The following is an 18,962-nucleotide window of genomic DNA, read 5'->3' on the forward strand; positions in this document are numbered from 1 at the left end:
ACATACACACACGCATTGACTTTATATTATTTATATATATATTCAACTGTTCAAAAAATAAAATTTGTCTTAAACATATTAGACATGCACAGCAAAACATTTCCGCAATTTTTTTTTTTTTTTTTTTAAGACAAACTGAAATACCTTTAGTACAAAATTAAAATCTGGCAAAAGCTGAAAAATAGGTAAATTAATAATTTAGCCTTGCATTTTAATCTTATAGCACTTGGTGTTTATAGGCAGTCTCCCATCCAAGTACTGGACGGGCACAAGCATGTTTAGCTTTCAAGATTGCCCACTTTAACACTGGTGTCCCCTGGGGAGGTGTTTTCGGCATGTCCAACTGGGAGGAGACCTAAGGGTAGACTCAGGACACTCTTGAGAGATAATATATAAATGAATGAAAAGTTAACTTATATGACCAAGAGCATCGTATGAGCTTCAATGTGTTTCCTATCTTCAGTAAGACTATATTCTGGTATCTCTTTTAAATTGAATTTTGGCTTAGATATCAACTGATGATTTACAATATGAAAGGAGCCACTGCATATTTCTTAGTATCACTAATAAATTATTTTATGCCTGTCTTGTTATATTACCCTTATTGTGCATGGAGGCTCAAGATTCACTTGCAACCTTTTCTGTTTTGCTGGTTAACATTAATGAACAATGTTCCAGAAATGTGCATATTGAAAAATACTGATTTTTTAACATTTAATAACATATTGCCCCTTTTGCCTTGTGTTAGTTCGCCTTCATGATGATGACTAAAGAAAGAAGACTGCATACAACAGCCTTTTTTTTTCAAACTCTTGAAAAAGGATATCTATAAACTCCCTTACTTGTGCTTGGATAAGCAGAATTTTATTTTTTTTCTTTGACTGAAGGGGATCTAATATTTTAGACATTTATGATTTTGAGGAAATGATGTTTCTAGATTTTTAGATTGGTGGTTGCATAAAATTCATTAAACAGATGTTTTGGTTAAACCATATGAAGGGAGCTAGTAAGTGCTAATAATTGTTAAGACTACTATTTTAAAGTACTCTGAAATCCACAAATATATGATGCTTCATTAATAAACGAAATACCAATGTCTTACAATAATCACATGAGTCTTAGATTAAGAATGAGGGAATCTTGTAATGTCTTTGATGACAACCACATATTACCAACTAAATAAATGGTTCACATTACTTACTTCTCACAAGGTTTAAGGCAAGAAAAGTTCCCATTGCCATCATAGAGTTCTTTATCTGTGCCACAAGGTACTTCCCGGGAACTAGCACCACAATAACAGACTGTTAGTGGAAGGAAAAAAAAGAAACTTTGGTTAAACACTTTTAACATACAAATAAAAAAAAATCTAAATTAAAAATAAAATAATGGACACTATTTAGATTATTATGTTTACTGAAAAAGTGACACATGATTAGATACAGTATATGGTGTTTGCAAACAAGTTATTACATCTCAGATGTATATTTTTTGTTACCTTGATTGACTTGAAGCTGGCATGGCTCACACTTTCCACTGTGGCACACTTGAGAGCAGGAATGCTTTCCACAGTTCAATATAGCACCACAAGAATTGGAACAATTAATTGTAGTTGATTGTCCACAACGTACAGATTGGCTTATTTAAGAGAAAGGACAATAAACAAAGGTACTTTAAATCACTGCATATGGATATTATATTACCAACTTTTACGTTAAATTATGACCATTCAGTATTTTCCACAATTTTAGAAGTTTTCTGTACAGTGTAAAAGAAAAAAAAATAACATTGCAAGGTTTCACTAATGTACATACTAATTAAGTTTAAAATACATACCAGATGTTATGCTATGTAAAGATGTATGTGTGTGTGTGTGTCTCTCTCTCTCATACACAACCCCAATTCCAAAATAATTGGGATGCTGTGTGAAATGTAAAAAAAAACAGAATGCAATGATTTGCAAATCTCATAAACCCATATTTTATTTACCATAGAACATAGAAACATAATATTGAAAGTGAGACATTTCACTATTTAATTAAAAGTATTAATTCATTTTGGACATGTCTCAAAAAAGCTGGTACGGGGGCAACAAAAGGATGTAAATTTAAGTGAATCTAAAAAGAAACAGCTGGAGCAACATTTTTCAACTAATTAGATTAATTGGCAACAGGTCAGTAACATGATTGGGTATAAAAAGAGCATCTTAGAGAGGCAGAGTCTCTCAGAAGTAAAGATGGACAGAGGTTCACCAATCTGCAAAAAACTGCATCTTGAAATTGTGGAACAACTTCAAAATAATGTTCTTCAACTTAAAATTATGAAGACTTTGAACATCATCATCAATTGTAAGTAATATCATCAAAAGATTCTGAGAATCTAGAGAAATCTCTGTGTGCAAGAGACAAGGCCAAAAAACAAGCCTGGATGCCTGTGATCTTCAGAGCCTCAGGTGGCACCGCATTAATAAAAAAAGGACATCACGGCGTGGGCTCAGGAACACTTACAGAAATCATTGTCTGTGAGCACAGTTCACTGTGTCATCCACAAATGCAGGTTAAAGCTCTATTATGCAAAGAAGAAGCCATGTGTGAACATGACCTGAAAACAACATCGTCTTGTCTAGGCCAAAGCTGATTTAAACTGATTTAAACTTTTTGGAAAACATCAACACTGCATCCTACAGACTTAAGAGGAGTGGGACCATCTGGCTTGTTATCAGAGCTCAGATCAAAAGCCTGCATCTGTGATGGTATGGGGGTGCATGAGTGCCTAAAGAATTGGCAGCTTGCACATTTGGCAATGCACCATCAAGGCAGAAATGTTTATACATGATTTAGAGCAAAATATGCTCCCATCCAGACAATGTCTTTTTCAGGGAAGGCCTTGCATATTTCTTCAAAACAATGCCAAACCTCTAACTGCATCTACTACAACAGCATGGCTTCGTAATAGAAGAGTCTGGGTGCTGAACTTGCTTGCCTGCAGTTCAGACCTTTCATCAACTGAAAACATGTGGCAGATCATAAAAAGAAAAAAGGACAAAGAAGACCCGGGACTGTTGAGTAGCTAGAATCCTATATCAGAAAAGAATGGGACAACATTCTGCACTGGTCTCCTCAGTTCCTAGACTTTTACGGAATGTTATTAAAACAAGTGGGGATGCTACACAGTAATAAATATGGCCCTGTCCCAACTTTTTTTGAGACGTGTTGCTGCCATTAAATTCAAAATGACCATATTCTTTTCTTTGATATTTTTTTCTCTGTTCTGTTGTGAATAAAATATGGGTTTATAATATTAACAAATCATTGCATTCTGGATTTTATTTATATTTTACACAACGTCCCAACTTTTTACATATATAATAACTTTTTAATATATATACACACATAACTTAATTGAATTTTTACATGGTAGCATATTGCCATAGTGGTTCCAATCCCAGCCTGAACTGTTTGAAGGTAGTTTGTACATTCTCCCAATAACTGTGCAGGTTGGATTTCCACTGGGTTCTCTAGTTTTCATTTTTTGCCTCAAACATATATGTGTCAGGTTAACTGACAGTGTGTTGTGTTGGCATGTGTTTAAGTGTGCTCTACGATCAACTAGGGCTACATTTTGGGGTTGGTTTCTGCCTTTCCCTGCTGTTGTCTCAACCATGAATGGATAGATGCACGAATACCTTCTAAGACATTTCTTTTAATAATGTACACAATTTCTAAGTAAAGATAAAGAAGTAAAGATGACTACTCATTTTCATTGTCATCAATGCAATCTTTTAACAGATAAAATGAAGAATATATGGTTGTACAACTAAAAGGAACTTTAAAAGTCAAAGATTAAGCTTCACCTTGTTTTTCCACAGATGCATGCTTTAGTAATAAATGCAGGGCATGGTGGACAAGGTCCTGGATGGCACAAACTGTAAGAAATAAAAAAGCAACTTTTTAAATAGAAATAATAAAAGAAATGTGTAAAATGTTCACTTAACAAATTAAGACCACTCAGGGTATTAAATAAAAATCAAAACAGATTCAGCATTTTTTTTCAAAAGCTTGTTTTTAAAGTCATATTTTGCTCCTCTTTATATTTACAAAATAAAAGAGTGGACCACATAGAATTGTTGTAAATCACACCTTACTTAGTTTTGGGTTATTGAGACCAGTATACTACTATACTTCTTCAATTTATTTTCTAAGGACAGAAAAATGTTGCTTCTAGCGGTCTTATACATGGCACAATGTTCCCTTTTGGAGTGACTGGAAAATGTAGTCAATTGGATGGCTCACAACTTAGCTTTCTCCTCTTAGAGGACTTTTTCAAATAATACATATAAGGATGGGAAAAAGAAATACAACATTCTTTGCTGGACACCTAAATTTAAACGCTCATTGTTGAAGTAACAATCTACGGAAGTGTATTAGGGCCATGGAGAACAAAAAAAAACAGTAAAGAAAAAAAAAAGTGTATGCTGAGAATAAAGTCAACATGCCGACTTTATTCTCGGCATTTCTACTTTAAAGTTGACACGTTGACTTTATTCTCAACACTTCCACTTTAATCTCAACGCTTACGTCTAATAGTTTATTTTGTCATTAAATGTGTGTTCTTTAAAAAAAGTTTGCAACAGGCCTCACCCAGCTAAGCAAGAAAGCAACTGTTGGGATTTTCAGAGCAGCCTGCGATGTGAAAGTGAGCGTGTGCACAAAGCAGCCGACTTGAAGTAGCTCCATAACAGCGGTGTTATCAGTCATGATGGCCATTTTTTTTTCTTTTATGTTCCATTCATTCAATTCGCTGTCAACAAACATCATCTCTAGATCCTCATTTTAAAATGCTTCCTTTTACTCTAAGTACTGTGAGGACACATTTTCAAGAATGATCAATGTGATTGCTACAAGGGAGCAACTGAAGATGTGTAACTTGTAGACTTATAGAAAGATATGATCTTTCTTTCTTCTAACTCAAGATTATTTTAAATGTCCAATAGGAGAATAAATTTGGCTAACAGTTTAGTTTAGTCATGTCTACAGAGATATGAATAAGTGATTGAATATCATTTATTATTTAAGAAGCAATATTTGAATAACTTAAAATATTATTCACAAGGTAATATACATGTTTTATACAGTAGATGTCATTGCATTGTATTAAAACAAGGAGCTTAACCCACCCAAAATATGTGTGGAGTCTGATGTGGCAATATGTACATTAGTTAAATTATGGTGAATTTTGAATGAAAGCAGTGCTATGAATTTTTTTTTAAATAATATATTGTTCCACATGTTTCAAATACTGATGTTAACTGCTCAAAACTCATCTAGTATTTCTTCTTAAATGTCATTCCATGCTTATGCATATGTTATGAAGTCACTATGTATGGGAGGTATTTTCTGCAAAAAAGTAAATAACAATTAAAGCTATAAAATGAAATCTCTCTTTTGCGAATTCACTTTCAAAGTCTGCGTGCAAAAATGCTGCAAAAATTTAAATCAAAATAAAATACCCCATTTGCAATTTCATCTTCAGCCTGAAACGCAATGAAGCTGCAAAAATGAAAAGACACATTTTCACCGTGCATTTTCATTTTCAAGTTCTCGACATGCAAATAGTGTGGATCAATGGGTGGGGCTTTGCACCTCGATTTCACACAATTCTTTGTCCTTCGTAGCTGTAGTGCCACTTTGATCAATAGAATACTTCTCACTGGGGTGCACTTCGATGTAAATTGCCCTCTGTGATTGCACTCATTTTTTGGGGGTTTTGAGCAATCATGATTAGAAAAGGGATCAACATTATAGCATGGTGTTGTTGATCCCTTTGATGAGTGGGGGCAGGGGAATTACACAATGAACCAGTCACAAGTTGAAAACACTACCTTTTGCTCGTGATCCAATAACACATGTAATACAGTGATATGCGATCAAAGGGATGAGCCTCACAAGAAAGAAAGCTCTGACATGCACAGGTTCAGCATAAGCTTAGAAACGATGCAGGTACTCTAAGTTGAAATTGAAAGAGCACTGCTCAGAAAACAAACATAGGGAGAACAGGTGTGTCCAGGTGTAAATTCAATCCATGATGCTTGAAGTGTAAAATTGCATGCCAGTGTTTCAAAGCAATATTTTGAGCAATACTTACAAACCAGTGTAGCAATACATCCTTCAGCAAACATGTTGTTCTCAGGTAGAGTCAGAACTATGATCAGAAATTGACTCAAGCTTTGTGCGTAATGGTGAGTAAAGATGAGCGGTCACACAAGCATTTTATTCCTTGCCTTTTACGAACAGCTGTGACATGTAATACAAATGACCAATCACAGACAACTATGCATCACTGGAACAGTGTAAAACTCTGCTAGTCAATGGTAATGTGACTTTCACTGCATGTGGCTCAATGTAGCAGGGATATGTGATAAAAGCAGATTCACTCAGCTGTGACACTCTGCCTACCTTAGGTTACATGTGTGCAAATCACATATTTTAATAATGAAAAGGAGCAGTCAACATGGAAATGTATTTAAAAGAAGACACCCTTGTGTATACAAAAATGCAATAACTGCTATTGTTTCACTTGTGGGTTTATTGCAATATACACAAACAACTTTGAAATATTGCATTGTCCATGTCCATGGAACATCTTGTGCCCCTTAACATGCACACGTACCGGTCCTGGTACTAACGACGATTTTACGACGTCACAATCATATCACAGCCATGTGTGCATGCCCCTCTGTCATGCACCTCGACACACTACACATCAAATGAAAATTCAGAGTCTCGTCTTTCCGATGATATAAACCATTTTGACACACAACAACCACAGCACTGACACTAAATCCTTTTTTACAGAGAAGTAAATACTTTTTAAGAGCTGACTTTTCCTACCTTTGAAGGCTCTCTGCAAGTCAAACATCAATATTTCCGAGCAATATTGATCTCATTCTGTCCGTAAGGCTCCAGGGAATATAATCCAGTAAAACGATTAGGTCCAAAACACACGATAGATCCTCAAAGGGACAAAACTCCAGAAAGCGTTTTTTAACTCGAGACTAGCTCCGACATTTTTTTTCATTTCTATTGATCATATCAGACGTAATTTGTTTCTGTCGGCAATAACCATGCTAAAGCATGTTACACGGAAGTGTTAGCTTCTGATTGACACCTAAGTTGGCCAATTACGATGGGTCTGGGGTGACTGGCACCTCGTATAGCCAACGAGTGTCACAGACAGCTGAAAGATGACGCACAACTCCAAACCCTGGTAGAATCTACCAGTTTGATTGGACGATGTGAGTGTCACTCCAAACTTACAGCCAATGAGCAGCTGAGCACGTCGATATGTAACTTGCCATATCAACTTGTAAACAAAACCGATCGGAGCTGCGCGAAGCTGGCATTTGTGCCAGTCTGCAGACTTGGTGCGTGGTTGTTTATTGTGATTTCACCTAGTTTTTTTCGCATTTTAAATATGGAAATAGTACAGATAAACGTAAATACACTCTCGATTAAATAATAGATGCATGTATGCGCGTGAAAGTGATCAATCGGACCAGGTGGCGTCTAATGGCAGAGAGCGACATGTGACACGCCTTGTGCTTTCTGCCTGCTAGATTGCTACAATCAGTGGCACATGGAAAACGCTGAGCTGTATTGTAACAGTTTGTAAAAAATGTATATAGTTTGTGTGCATTTTATTAAAAAAGTAAAAATAATATATATATATATTTTTAGCCCATAAGACTTGTTTTGACTATTTTTATATTGAAATGTGTATTTTTTATTGTTTTTATTATGGAATATGAATTTCCATAACTAATAGAGTGACACTGTGTGTAGATATAGATTCCTTTAGGTGTAAGCTTTCAGTAGAGCCCTCATTGATATCTGTGGGTTGAAGCATTCAAAAGTTATTACACTTTTTCCATATGTTCCAAAATGTGGATAATGGATAAACCATAGGTCCCTCTAAAAAGCACCTGGACATGCCCACATAAAACTGGTGTAAAAATGTCATTTTTACAGGTATTCTTTTCAAATTTGAAATGTGAGTAGTCAACAAGTTATTCTGTTGGTACATAGTGTGTTTCTGTCCCCACCTACCTACTGCAGCTATAGAGGCCTTTATTTTCACAAAAAAACTTAGGCGAGATCAAAAAAATTCATTTTTTCTGTGAGTTCTAATGTGCATAACTTTTGATCAGTCACACCTACAGTGATTCTGACTACTAAGGGTGAAACTAGAGAATGTTACCTTTACAAAGAGACCAAACATGTGTTTATACTCCAGATAGTTCAATAACAGCAATGATTCTAATTTGGAGAGGTCAAATTACAAGCGATTTAGCAAAAATGACCCCGCTTGATAAGGGGTTTAAGTGGTTAATTATATTCAAACTGTACATCTTATTGTAATATACATTCCTACTCCAGCTGACACACTAAGATGCTGAATGAGAATTATAAAATATCCTAAACTGCATCCAATAAAATAAAGATCCCACTAGGCAAGCTAGAAATAATTTCACCTGTTAATCAGTGGCTTCATACCAGACTTTAATCTGGCTTACAGACATGAGAAAGCCTCTTAACAATGACAGAATTACAATTTCAGATATTTTGTATTAATATTGCTTACATGTTGCAGGGATGATTGCAGTCAAGACCTGATCGTTTTTTACCACACAGTTCTCCACAGCTGTGAGGAATTTCATTTCTGTTCCATTCAGGATTGTTCACTTTTCCTGCAATAGTATGAAAGTAAATATACAAAATAAGTATATATTCATATATGTAAATATATTAGGAGATTTATGAGACCCCAACAACCCCCAACTGTGCTGAAACCCTGTTACTGCAGGTAGAGATTGGTTGTTCACCACTGGTGCAACTGCAAGTTTGCCAGCTCACCACATAACACACCTTGTTGCCCAATGTTTGATGTGGGGAACATTTAAAACTGGCAACTGACCTGGCCTTGCATTCACTTTTTGTCTTCTATCTTCTGCAAGAAGGCTATCTGTTCTTATGATCTGATAAGGGACTGAATGCAGGACAACGTCATTGTCACTGCTTGCATGCTGCATGTGTTTAAGTGACAACTCCCGTTTGAATAAATGCTTTGAGAATGTTTTGGTCTTCACAACAATAAAGCTGAGATTTTTGGAAATCTGGACTCACCTCTTTCTTTCTTGTGCAAGTCTATGACCCACACATTACAAACTGAACAGATGACAGCAGAAAAATCAAAATAAGACATTGTTGAAACCACTAAAAATTGCAGTTTTACTTTGATTTCACAAAAGCTTCCATAAGCAGAGCTACAAATCTAATTTGAAAGCACATCAACACAATCAGCCATTTTCTTTAATTTGTAAGAATTTCATTTATTTGTAAAATATCAAAGAAAAGTTCCTTGTCAGGATAACAGCTGTTTTAAAATCTACAATCCAAGCTATTCAATTTTTAATATTTAATATAGTGTATTATATATAATATACAAAAAGTACTGTAATTAGTTTGAAGGTTTGACAGGTATACAAAACTTAGGAATACATAATGTCAAAGTATATTAAATTTGGAATTTGTTACAATCTTATTTTGAAGAAATTTGGTTCATATGAACTACTGGATTGCCTAATATGGCCTTTTTTAACTATATGTGTACTGATTTCCATTTTAAACAAATGTTCGCAATAAAGTAATAAAAATCTACATTTTTCGTCTGTGTTTGATTTCTCCAATTACTTGGCGTATGTGGTTATTTTTCATTTAGTGCAGAGACAGGTTTTCCATCTGCAAGTTCATTTTTAAGAAAAATGTTTCTGATGAAAGTAGTTGGAATATAAATATGTATAGGAACATTTTTAAAAACTCTAAACTATTTTTAACCAATTAAACAAATTATCAAGTGGACCTTGGGAAAAACTGCCATACCCCTCAGCAACATCAATCTTCAGTTTCCTGCACTTAATGTACATTAATACCATGCTGACATCTGTTAAATGAGTACTATTATGTATTTTGTTACTTACAAATAATCATTGACAATGGAAATGTTGTCAATAGAAGTGATTAATGTATGAAGAGTGCTGCTTGACCTCCACACCAGTTTTATTAAATTCAGTCTTTTAAGGAATACTCTGTTGGTTGTTGACAAGAAAAAAGCAATTTTAATTGAGGCAGTCAGCTTTGCTTAAAAGTAATAATTTTGTGTTGTTAGGGCCAACATTATCCTTTGAAGGAAAGCATTGCCATGAATCTTTTCCAAATTTTAGTAATGATGGCAACTGTAATTAACTTGTTCTGACCACGTCATTTTACAGACACCAAGATAATCTACCTTCTTTTTATAATATATAAAACCTAGAATGTTAGCAAACACTGCAACATACTCTCAACTCAACTCTTTATAAATGCCACGTGACTTTTCCAGAGATTTTTAGTTGTAGCGTTCATTTATATAAGCTTAGTGACACATACCCTTTGACTTGTTCCAACAAAGTTTGTGACTTGCCCCAACAAAAATCAAGTATGTCTGATTTTGTTTTAGTTTAAGGGTTGAGTGCATCAGAGCTGTGTGCATAACAGCTGACAACCTATTAATGCTAATCCATAAGTGCAGTGCATATAATGCAGTGATATGGAATAAGGAATGTGGGGTTTTTGAACCTCACAAAGAGAAGAGAACCTCATCTTTGTTGATATCTTGTTTGATGTATCATGAGACAATTGAAAAAAGAGATTGTGGTTCAGCTTGCTTAACCCTTTGTACAGCAACAGCTTCATCGGGCATGTTACCTGTGGTCATAAAAAGGGGTGAGCCCAACTATGCAAGAAATTTGGCATGCAGTCACTAAATCTGACATGCCAGTGATTTTCAGTCATGTAAATTGACAAGGTCTGGCGACAAGATCAGCAACTGTAGTTGACAAGTCTGTCACACCCTCTGACTAGAAGCTGCACACTGTGACATGGGCTTAAGTTAAATGTCTGTGGAATGCATTTATTTAAAATTATTTAAATAATTAATACAAAATTTGTAGAGATTATCCATGTAGTAATGACTCACTTTTAACAGGAATAATGTACATTGTTACTTGCTATGTAAACACTAAAACAGTGTAAGAATAAACACATACAGTTGTGCTTGAAAGTTTGTGAACCCTTTAGAATGTTCTACATTTCTGCATAAATATGACCTAAAACATCATCAGATTTTCACTCAAGTTCTAAAAGTATATAAAGAGAAACCAGTTAAAATAAATGAGACAAAAATATTAGACTTGGTCATTTATTTATTGAGGAAAATGATCGAATGTTACATTTTTGTGAGTGGCAAAAAAAAAAACCCTCTAGGATTAGCAGTTAGTTTGAAGGTGAAATTAGAGTCAGGTGTTTTCAATCAATGGGATGACAATCAGGTGCGAGTGGGCACCCTGTGTTATTTAAAGAACAGGGATCTATCAAAGTCTGCTCTTCACAACACATGTTTGTGGAAGTATCATGGCACGAACAAAGGAGATTTCTGAGGACCTCAGAAAAAGAGTTGTGGATACTCATCAGGCTGGAAAAGGTTACAAAACCATCTCTAAAGAGTTTGGACTCCACCAATCCACAGTCAGACAGACTGTGTACAAATGGAGGAAATTCAAGACCATTGTTACCCTCCCCAGGAGTGGTCACAAAGGACCCCAGGGTAACTTCTAAGCAACTGAAGGCCTTTCTCACATTGGCTAATGTTCATGTTCATGAGTCCACCATCAGGAGAACACTGAACAACAATGGTGTGCATGGCAGGGCTGCAAGGAGAAAGCCACTGCTCTCCAAAAACAACATTGCTGCTCGTCTGCAGTTTGCTAAAAATCACATGGACAAACCAGAAGGCTATTGGAAGAATGTTTTGTGGACGGATGAGACCAAAATAGAACTTTTTGGTTTAAATGAAAAGCGTTATGTTTGGAAAAAGGAAAACACTGCATTCCAGCATAAGAAATTTATCCTATCTGTGAAGCAGATGGTGGTGGTAGTATCATGGTTTGAGCCGTTTTGCTGCATCTGGGACGGCTTGCCTTCATTGATGGAACAATGAATTCTGAATTATTTCAGTGAATTCTAAAGGAAAATGTCAGACCATCTGTCCATGAACTGAATTTCAAGAGAAGGTGGGTCATGTATCAAGACAACGACCCTTTGCACACAAGTTGTTCTACCAAAGAATGGTTAAAGAAGTATAAAGTTAATGTTTTGAAATAACCAAGTCAAAGTCCTGACCTTAATCCAACTGAAATGTGGAAGGACCTGAAACAAGCAATTAATGTGAGGAAACCCACCAACATCCCAGAGTTGAAGCTGTTCTGTACGGAGGAATGGGCTAAAATTCTTCCAAGCCGGTGTGCAGGAATAATCAAAAGTTACCAGAAACGTTTAGTTGCAGTTATTGCTGCAAAGGGAGGTCACACCAGATACTGAAAGCAAAGATTCACATACTTTTGCCACTCACAAATATGCAATATTCAATAAATTTTCCTTAATAAATAAATGACCAAGTATAATATTTTTGTCTCATTTGTTTAACTGGTTTCTCTGTATCTACTTTTAGGACTTGAGTGAAAATCTGATGATGTTTTAGGTCATATTTATGCAGAAATATAGAAAATTCTAAAGGGTTCACAAACTTTCAAGCACAACTGTACAATAAACATACCCAAATGATCCATCCAGCCATCTTCTTAACCCACATTTAATAACAAAATTATCCCTTTAGTGTGAAATTGTTATTTATTTCTATTTGTCAACAGATGTCTACTGTAATCTTTTGTAATATAATGATACATGTTCCTGAGCTTTGTTAGTTTCAAAGACAATTTCATATTTTTCTTAACTTACCACAGAAGCATGTGTATGCATTTGGCACTCTTACTGCAACGTTCTGACAAGCTGGACACCTCCATCCATCGTTTCCATCTGTAAATTTATGCACAATATAGACAGTCAGATAATCTTTGAAATAACAATACTTTTAACCTTATAGTCATTTTTCATGTCAAAGACAATGTAAAATGGTGTAAATATAGGTTTACGGGTTGAGTAGTAGAAACATTTTTTCCAATAAGGTATAACTATTTTAAGTTAAAGAATGCCTTTAATTGTACTCCTTTGGTCTATCTTTATTTGGTTAGAGATGTATTTCTGCTTTTCATGAAGATGCCTGTGTTGTAACTTTTCATAATTTATTTCTTAAATATTTAAGACATACTTACTCCATTTGCAATGTGTTAATGGAACGTCTAAATTATACCAGTCCTTAGCCTAACAAAAGACAATAAGCCTACTACCTTTTAATTAAGCAAGACTAATGCAATTCCTAGGCCAAGTGTTGTATCATCTGTTGAGGGGCCCCCGCTAATATAAACTTAATGCTGCAAAGCAAAGCATGATCTTGGACCTTGCGTACTGCTAACAGTAGTTACACAGCACAATTTATGACAACAGTAGATCTATTAGTCAAATCAAATACTTACTGTAACTATGGCAGTTTATGGATACATACAGCATGTGATCCAATATTGTGTGATATCTCTTAAGCCAGGTGCTTTCAAACTTTTTTCTTGACATACCCTTTCCAGGATTTGAATGTTTCATAGTAGTACAATTTGTTCAGTCTTTAAAGGTTAAGTACTAGACTATTACTGGGCACAAACAAAACAAATAAAAGTGGTTTCTTCAATTCCCCATCAATTATATTGCGTCTTGGGATTTTAACAAGTGATTACTGATAGTTTTATGTGTGGATATATGTCTTTTAATTTTTCTTATGTAAGATTTTAATGTAAGAACAGTAGTGTAGTTTGATAAGGAATAAAAATATAAAAAGCCTAACGTTACATACTATATCAGGTCTGAGAGACAGATACTATGCAAACACCTTGTTGGGGAGTGGGAGAAGCAATAAAGAGAGCATTCACTTCTTAAAATGCTCTTTTTCTCAAAAAATCACTGTTTTGTTATCACGGCTTTAATGTGTCGTTTCCATGTAGTCTTGCTTCAGACATGGATTCAGTCAAAGTAGTGGGGAGCGAGAGGGTGGCGTTATGTTGCATGTAAGCAGGGGGAGACTTTGAACTGGTGTGGGTGGTGGAGGCAAAAGATGAGAACAAGGCGGGGTGGGTGTGATGAGAATGAAGTCTCATAGCAGTAGGATCATCAGATGGAAAAGAGAGGAGAAACTGAAGAGAAGCTGAGCATACATGGGTTCAGCCACTATGCTTTTTAAGGGGCATCCCCCCACACACACTTTGTGTTTGTGTTTTTTTCCTCACATATCACCAACCGTAGGTTGTGAACACACTGCTCTAATCAAAATCTAAAGTAGTACAGGTTATGTATTTGGATACAGGGCAAATAAAAACATTGTAAGTAAAGTTCATGGCTAGTTAATCTATACACTTAAAACAATTCTTAACTGTAGAGAATTCAAAATTTTCAGACACATATATTGTTCCAGATCAAAATATTTGAAATGGGAGATCCAAAATGTTTAACATTGGGAGCCCTTAGTGAATTCAGGCAATTAAAACTAAAAAAATGTTTCTTCTGCTCCATCTAGCTTTTACAACCATACCTAATATTTAGAACTTGCTCCCACAACGTAAGTCCTGATTTTCATGTGGTATAATTTTCTATGTGCAAAATGTTTGTTCTATTTTCTTTCAATACAAAATATTTTCTTTGGAGTCAAAACAGTGAATATGGTCAGAGTTCAAAAACTACATTTTCTTGGTTTTTCACACACTGTTTTCCTTGTTATGAGACAAAATGTTACCTTCTTTTTGTTTTATTCCTCAAAGTTATATTTTCCTTTTTGTTACGTTTCTAATGGTCTTGGCTGTCAATAGCCCAGATTCACAACAATAATTTTTTTTTTTTTTTTAAAACACTGCTTCCTTCAATAAACACTTTTTTTTCTATTCTTTCAGAATAAAACTTTTAATACTGGTATGATCTAGCAGAGTAAATATAATTCTCTATGATTGCTAGGTCCCTAGATTTCTCTTTTGAACACTATATTTATTGCAAAAATGGAACATTTCCTGTTTTCAACAAGTTCAAAGAAATGTGAGCTGCCCATCATGATTATGCATTTGTGGTCATAATGTGCACTGTGCCTCATTCTATCCTGAAAAATGCAACTATTTAAGCACAAATGTGATAAATGCTATGACAACAGGGGGTAAAAAAAAAAAAACCAAAAACAGCCTGATCTTGAACTTACTTTACAGACTGGAGTAAGGCTAGGAGATGTATTATATATTCATATATCTATACTATACTAATAAAAGGCAAAGCCCTCGCTGACTGACTCACTAACTCATCACTAATTCTCCAACTTCCCATGTAGGTAGAAGGCTGAAATTTGGCAGGTTCATTCCTTACAGATTACTTACAAAAGTTAAGCAGGTTTCATTTCGAAATTCTACACGTAACGGTCATAACTGAATCCTACTTACGTACATATATACAGCCATAGCCTGCAGCTCGGTCGCCGTGTGAGGCAGTGTTGCGTCACCCATCACCATGCCTACCACGTAGTTGGCTGCCTGCCTATATTGCGTCCCCCATACCCACATCTCCCACGTAATTGAGTGCCAGCCCATATAAGGCCATCCATCAGCAGCAATCCAATAGACACGCTGCCGCTACGAGGCGTTTGTCATGCCTAAGACGAATACAATTTTCGCGAGATACAAGTTTAATGAGAAGACGCAAAGTATAAACGAGACTTTTGATCACTTTGTAACGGAGTTAAACTTGATGGTGAAGGACTGTGCTTATGCAAACGAAGATGAGATGGTCAGGGATAGAATAGTGTTTGGCACAAACTCAGCGAAAGTGCGAGAGAAACTTTCAAGTTAAGTGCCGGACCTGAGCTAACATTAAATAAAGCCGTGGACATCGCAAGATCGCACGAGATAGCACAAACACATCTGAGAACCTTCGATGCATGTACTCTGAACGGCTCACGTGAACTGACTGTGAACGCAGTACACAGACAAAAAGCAAGAGCTCCAAAGAGCGCTGAACAAAAAACGCATTACACAATTGAGAAGGCAGCAAAAGAATATGAAGCATATGACGCATACAAGCATATTCATAAGTGCAGCTACTACAGAAACAAAGCACACGGTGGAAAAAGTCAATGTCCAGCTAAAGGAAGACAGTGTAAAAAATGTGGTAAATTGAACCACTTCGCTAAAGTTTGCAAGACTGGGAAAGGTAAACCCGTGCATGCAGTGTGTGATGTCTCAAAGAGGAAGACGAGCTGTTTATTGATGCAGTAAGAAAGGAACAACCCTCTGAATCTAAACAAGCCTTTGTAGACATACTTGTATCAATATGAGAGCAAGGTGTAAAGCTTAAGTTTAAATTAAGTTCATAGACACAGTGGCGCTAAATACTCGCAGGCAAATCCACAAATGAATACTGGGAATGCCTGTTAAACATCTTAGATTCACAAGTACCGATTTGGGTAGTGAACACTTCGATGAATGAAACCTGTTATCTTTACAATGGTTGACAAACACGGAATGTAACTTGAACACAACACATCCTCCAAATACGAACCTGATTGAAAGAAATAATGACAATCAAATCCTTGATGACAGCAACATTCGTAACAGTCACAAAACAATTACACTGACAATCATGTTATATTATTTTGAAAATGTTTCCTTTTCTTTTTCATAACTTCTTTAAAACACTACTTCTCCACTGCGAAGTGCAGGTATTTTGCTAGTTATATATATAATATATACTAATAAAAGGCAAAGCCCTCACTGACTCACTCATCACTATTTCTCCAACCTCCCGTGTAGGTAGAAGGCTGAAATTTGGCAGGCTTATTCCTTACATCTTACTTACAAAAGTTAAGCAGGTTTCATTTCGAAATTCTACGTAACGGTCATAACGGTCGATAACGGTCGACAACGTCCGCCATGTTGAACTTTCTTATTCATGGCCCCATCTTCACAAAATTTGGTAGGCGGCTTCCCTGCGCTAACCGAAACCAATGTACGTACTTATTTCGGTAGTATGATGCCACTGTCGGCCGCCATACTGAACTTTTCAACGGTCTTTGTTACTTATGGGCCCATCTTCAAGAAATTTGGTACGTGGGTTCCCAATGCTAACTGAATCCTACTTACGTACATATATACGTCCATATATGTCTCACGTTGTTGACTGCCTGCCTATATAAGGCCGTCCGTCACTCCAGTCTCTACATTCCCTTCCTTGCTTTGCCACGGGATTCACGTGTCCCTGCTGATAACTGCAGCCTTTTTATTTAATCCACAGCTTCTCCGCTGTTTTATTGTTCATTTATTACGATTATAGTTATTGTTTAGGTATTTTAGACTTACTTTACATTGTTCAGGTACCCATTTCCTTTATCATTCCAGCCGTACCCCCATTAACATGTCTATCGAGGTGATCACCATCGATCAAAGAACTGTCACTTTCCGAGTGGTTTCCATGCCCAGAGATGGCACCTGCCTTTTCCATTCTCTTGGTTACATATTGCACGGCCGTATCAGGCTCACTCTTGATATCCGGAGGAACATTGTGTCTTATGTATTGAATGACTGGGACAGGTTCAAGGTGTGGACTGGTGACGGTACAAGAGATAATTATACTACACAGGAGCACTATAAGAGTGAAATGCTTAAGCCCTTCACCTATGCATCTGCATGTGAGTTGATGGCTGCCGCTGAATTGTTCGGTTGTCGCTTTCAAGTGTACCAAAATGGCCAAATATTTTACACCTTTCAACAACCGCCAATGCCTCTTAAACATCTTAGATTGACAGGTGAATATTTCAGTAGTGGACACTTTGATGTTTATGAATGTTTAAACTCTCAAAAGCTGGATGTGAAGTTATCGATGAAACCGGTTGTATACTTACAACGCTTGACAGATGCCGAATGTCTCTTCAACACAAGTCCTACAAATACTGTCGTAATTGAAACAAACCATGAAACTCAAACCAATTATGACAGCAGCAATCCATGCTGTGAGATTTGAAACAAGATTACTGTTCACATGGCCAACTGTATGTTGCATGCTCAAGAGTAAGCTCAGCACACAGCTTGGTCATATTACAACAGGAGGGCCGAACTCACAATGTGGTATACAAAGAGATCCTTAACAAATAATTATTGGTATATTTTCCCTCAGTTTAAAAAGGTTTAATTTTCTTCTTAATAAAAATTTTAAGGCAGTACTTCGCCGCTGCGAAGCGCGGGTATTTTGCTAGCAATATATAATTCTAATTTATTTGAAAAAGGGTATTAATTGATGGCTAAAGCTGTCATTCAAATGTAAAACAACAGTGGTTTGTTTACGCCTAGTTTTGGCATTGTTACTTTAGATATAGTAGAGAATGCTGAAGTATTTTTATAGTTCTGTTTTTGCATATCACTTCCATGGTCAGCCATTTTTAATGTTGATTGATTAACTTTTAATCTTAATTAGTGTAAATTATAGCCAAATACCGTCACAACATAGTTTGGCACAGCTTTTGCTACCCCACTGCTTAGTTTTCATGATTATCAGTTGTACTTAGAACAGATTTTAAAACAGTCCTCCAGTACACTATTGAAAACTATTGTTCTGCATCTGATCCTGTTTCAATTCACTTTTAAACCTATGATCTTTCACCACTGTTTTTAAGCCAAGACATTCTATTTAATGGAAAATAACTGCCTTATTTCAGATTTTTGTTTTATTGCTATAAAATTTGAAATCTCACAGCCAACACACAGTGCCATACAGTTATTCTCCATCTTACGTGACTACTGGTTTGATCCATAAAGCTTAAAAGAGTGATGTGTAATTAACAATATTCAGGCTATCATTATCACATTTTTGCTGTAACAGTAAAGGAGAAAACAAAGACTCCATTTG

At 35.9% G+C, this 18,962-nt stretch overlaps 1 protein-coding gene across 1 annotated transcript in view; it reads right to left on the bottom strand.

Annotated features, from left to right (window-relative positions):
• nfx1 (nuclear transcription factor, X-box binding 1) overlaps positions 1-18,962 on the bottom strand; it is a 67,192-nt gene that overhangs the window by 35,203 nt on the left and 13,027 nt on the right. The window contains exons 4-8 of the mRNA XM_039754875.1: positions 12,888-12,965; positions 8,638-8,743; positions 3,851-3,922; positions 1,496-1,635; positions 1,202-1,301 (exon numbers count right to left, since the gene is read on the bottom strand). Coding sequence (XP_039610809.1) covers positions 1,202-1,301; positions 1,496-1,635; positions 3,851-3,922; positions 8,638-8,743; positions 12,888-12,965 — 496 coding nt within the window. The remainder of the gene's footprint in view (positions 1-1,201; positions 1,302-1,495; positions 1,636-3,850; positions 3,923-8,637; positions 8,744-12,887; positions 12,966-18,962) is intronic.

Source organism: Polypterus senegalus, chromosome 5 (genome assembly GCF_016835505.1).
Source record: "Polypterus senegalus isolate Bchr_013 chromosome 5, ASM1683550v1, whole genome shotgun sequence".
NCBI classification, from domain to species: domain Eukaryota; kingdom Metazoa; phylum Chordata; class Cladistia; order Polypteriformes; family Polypteridae; genus Polypterus; species Polypterus senegalus.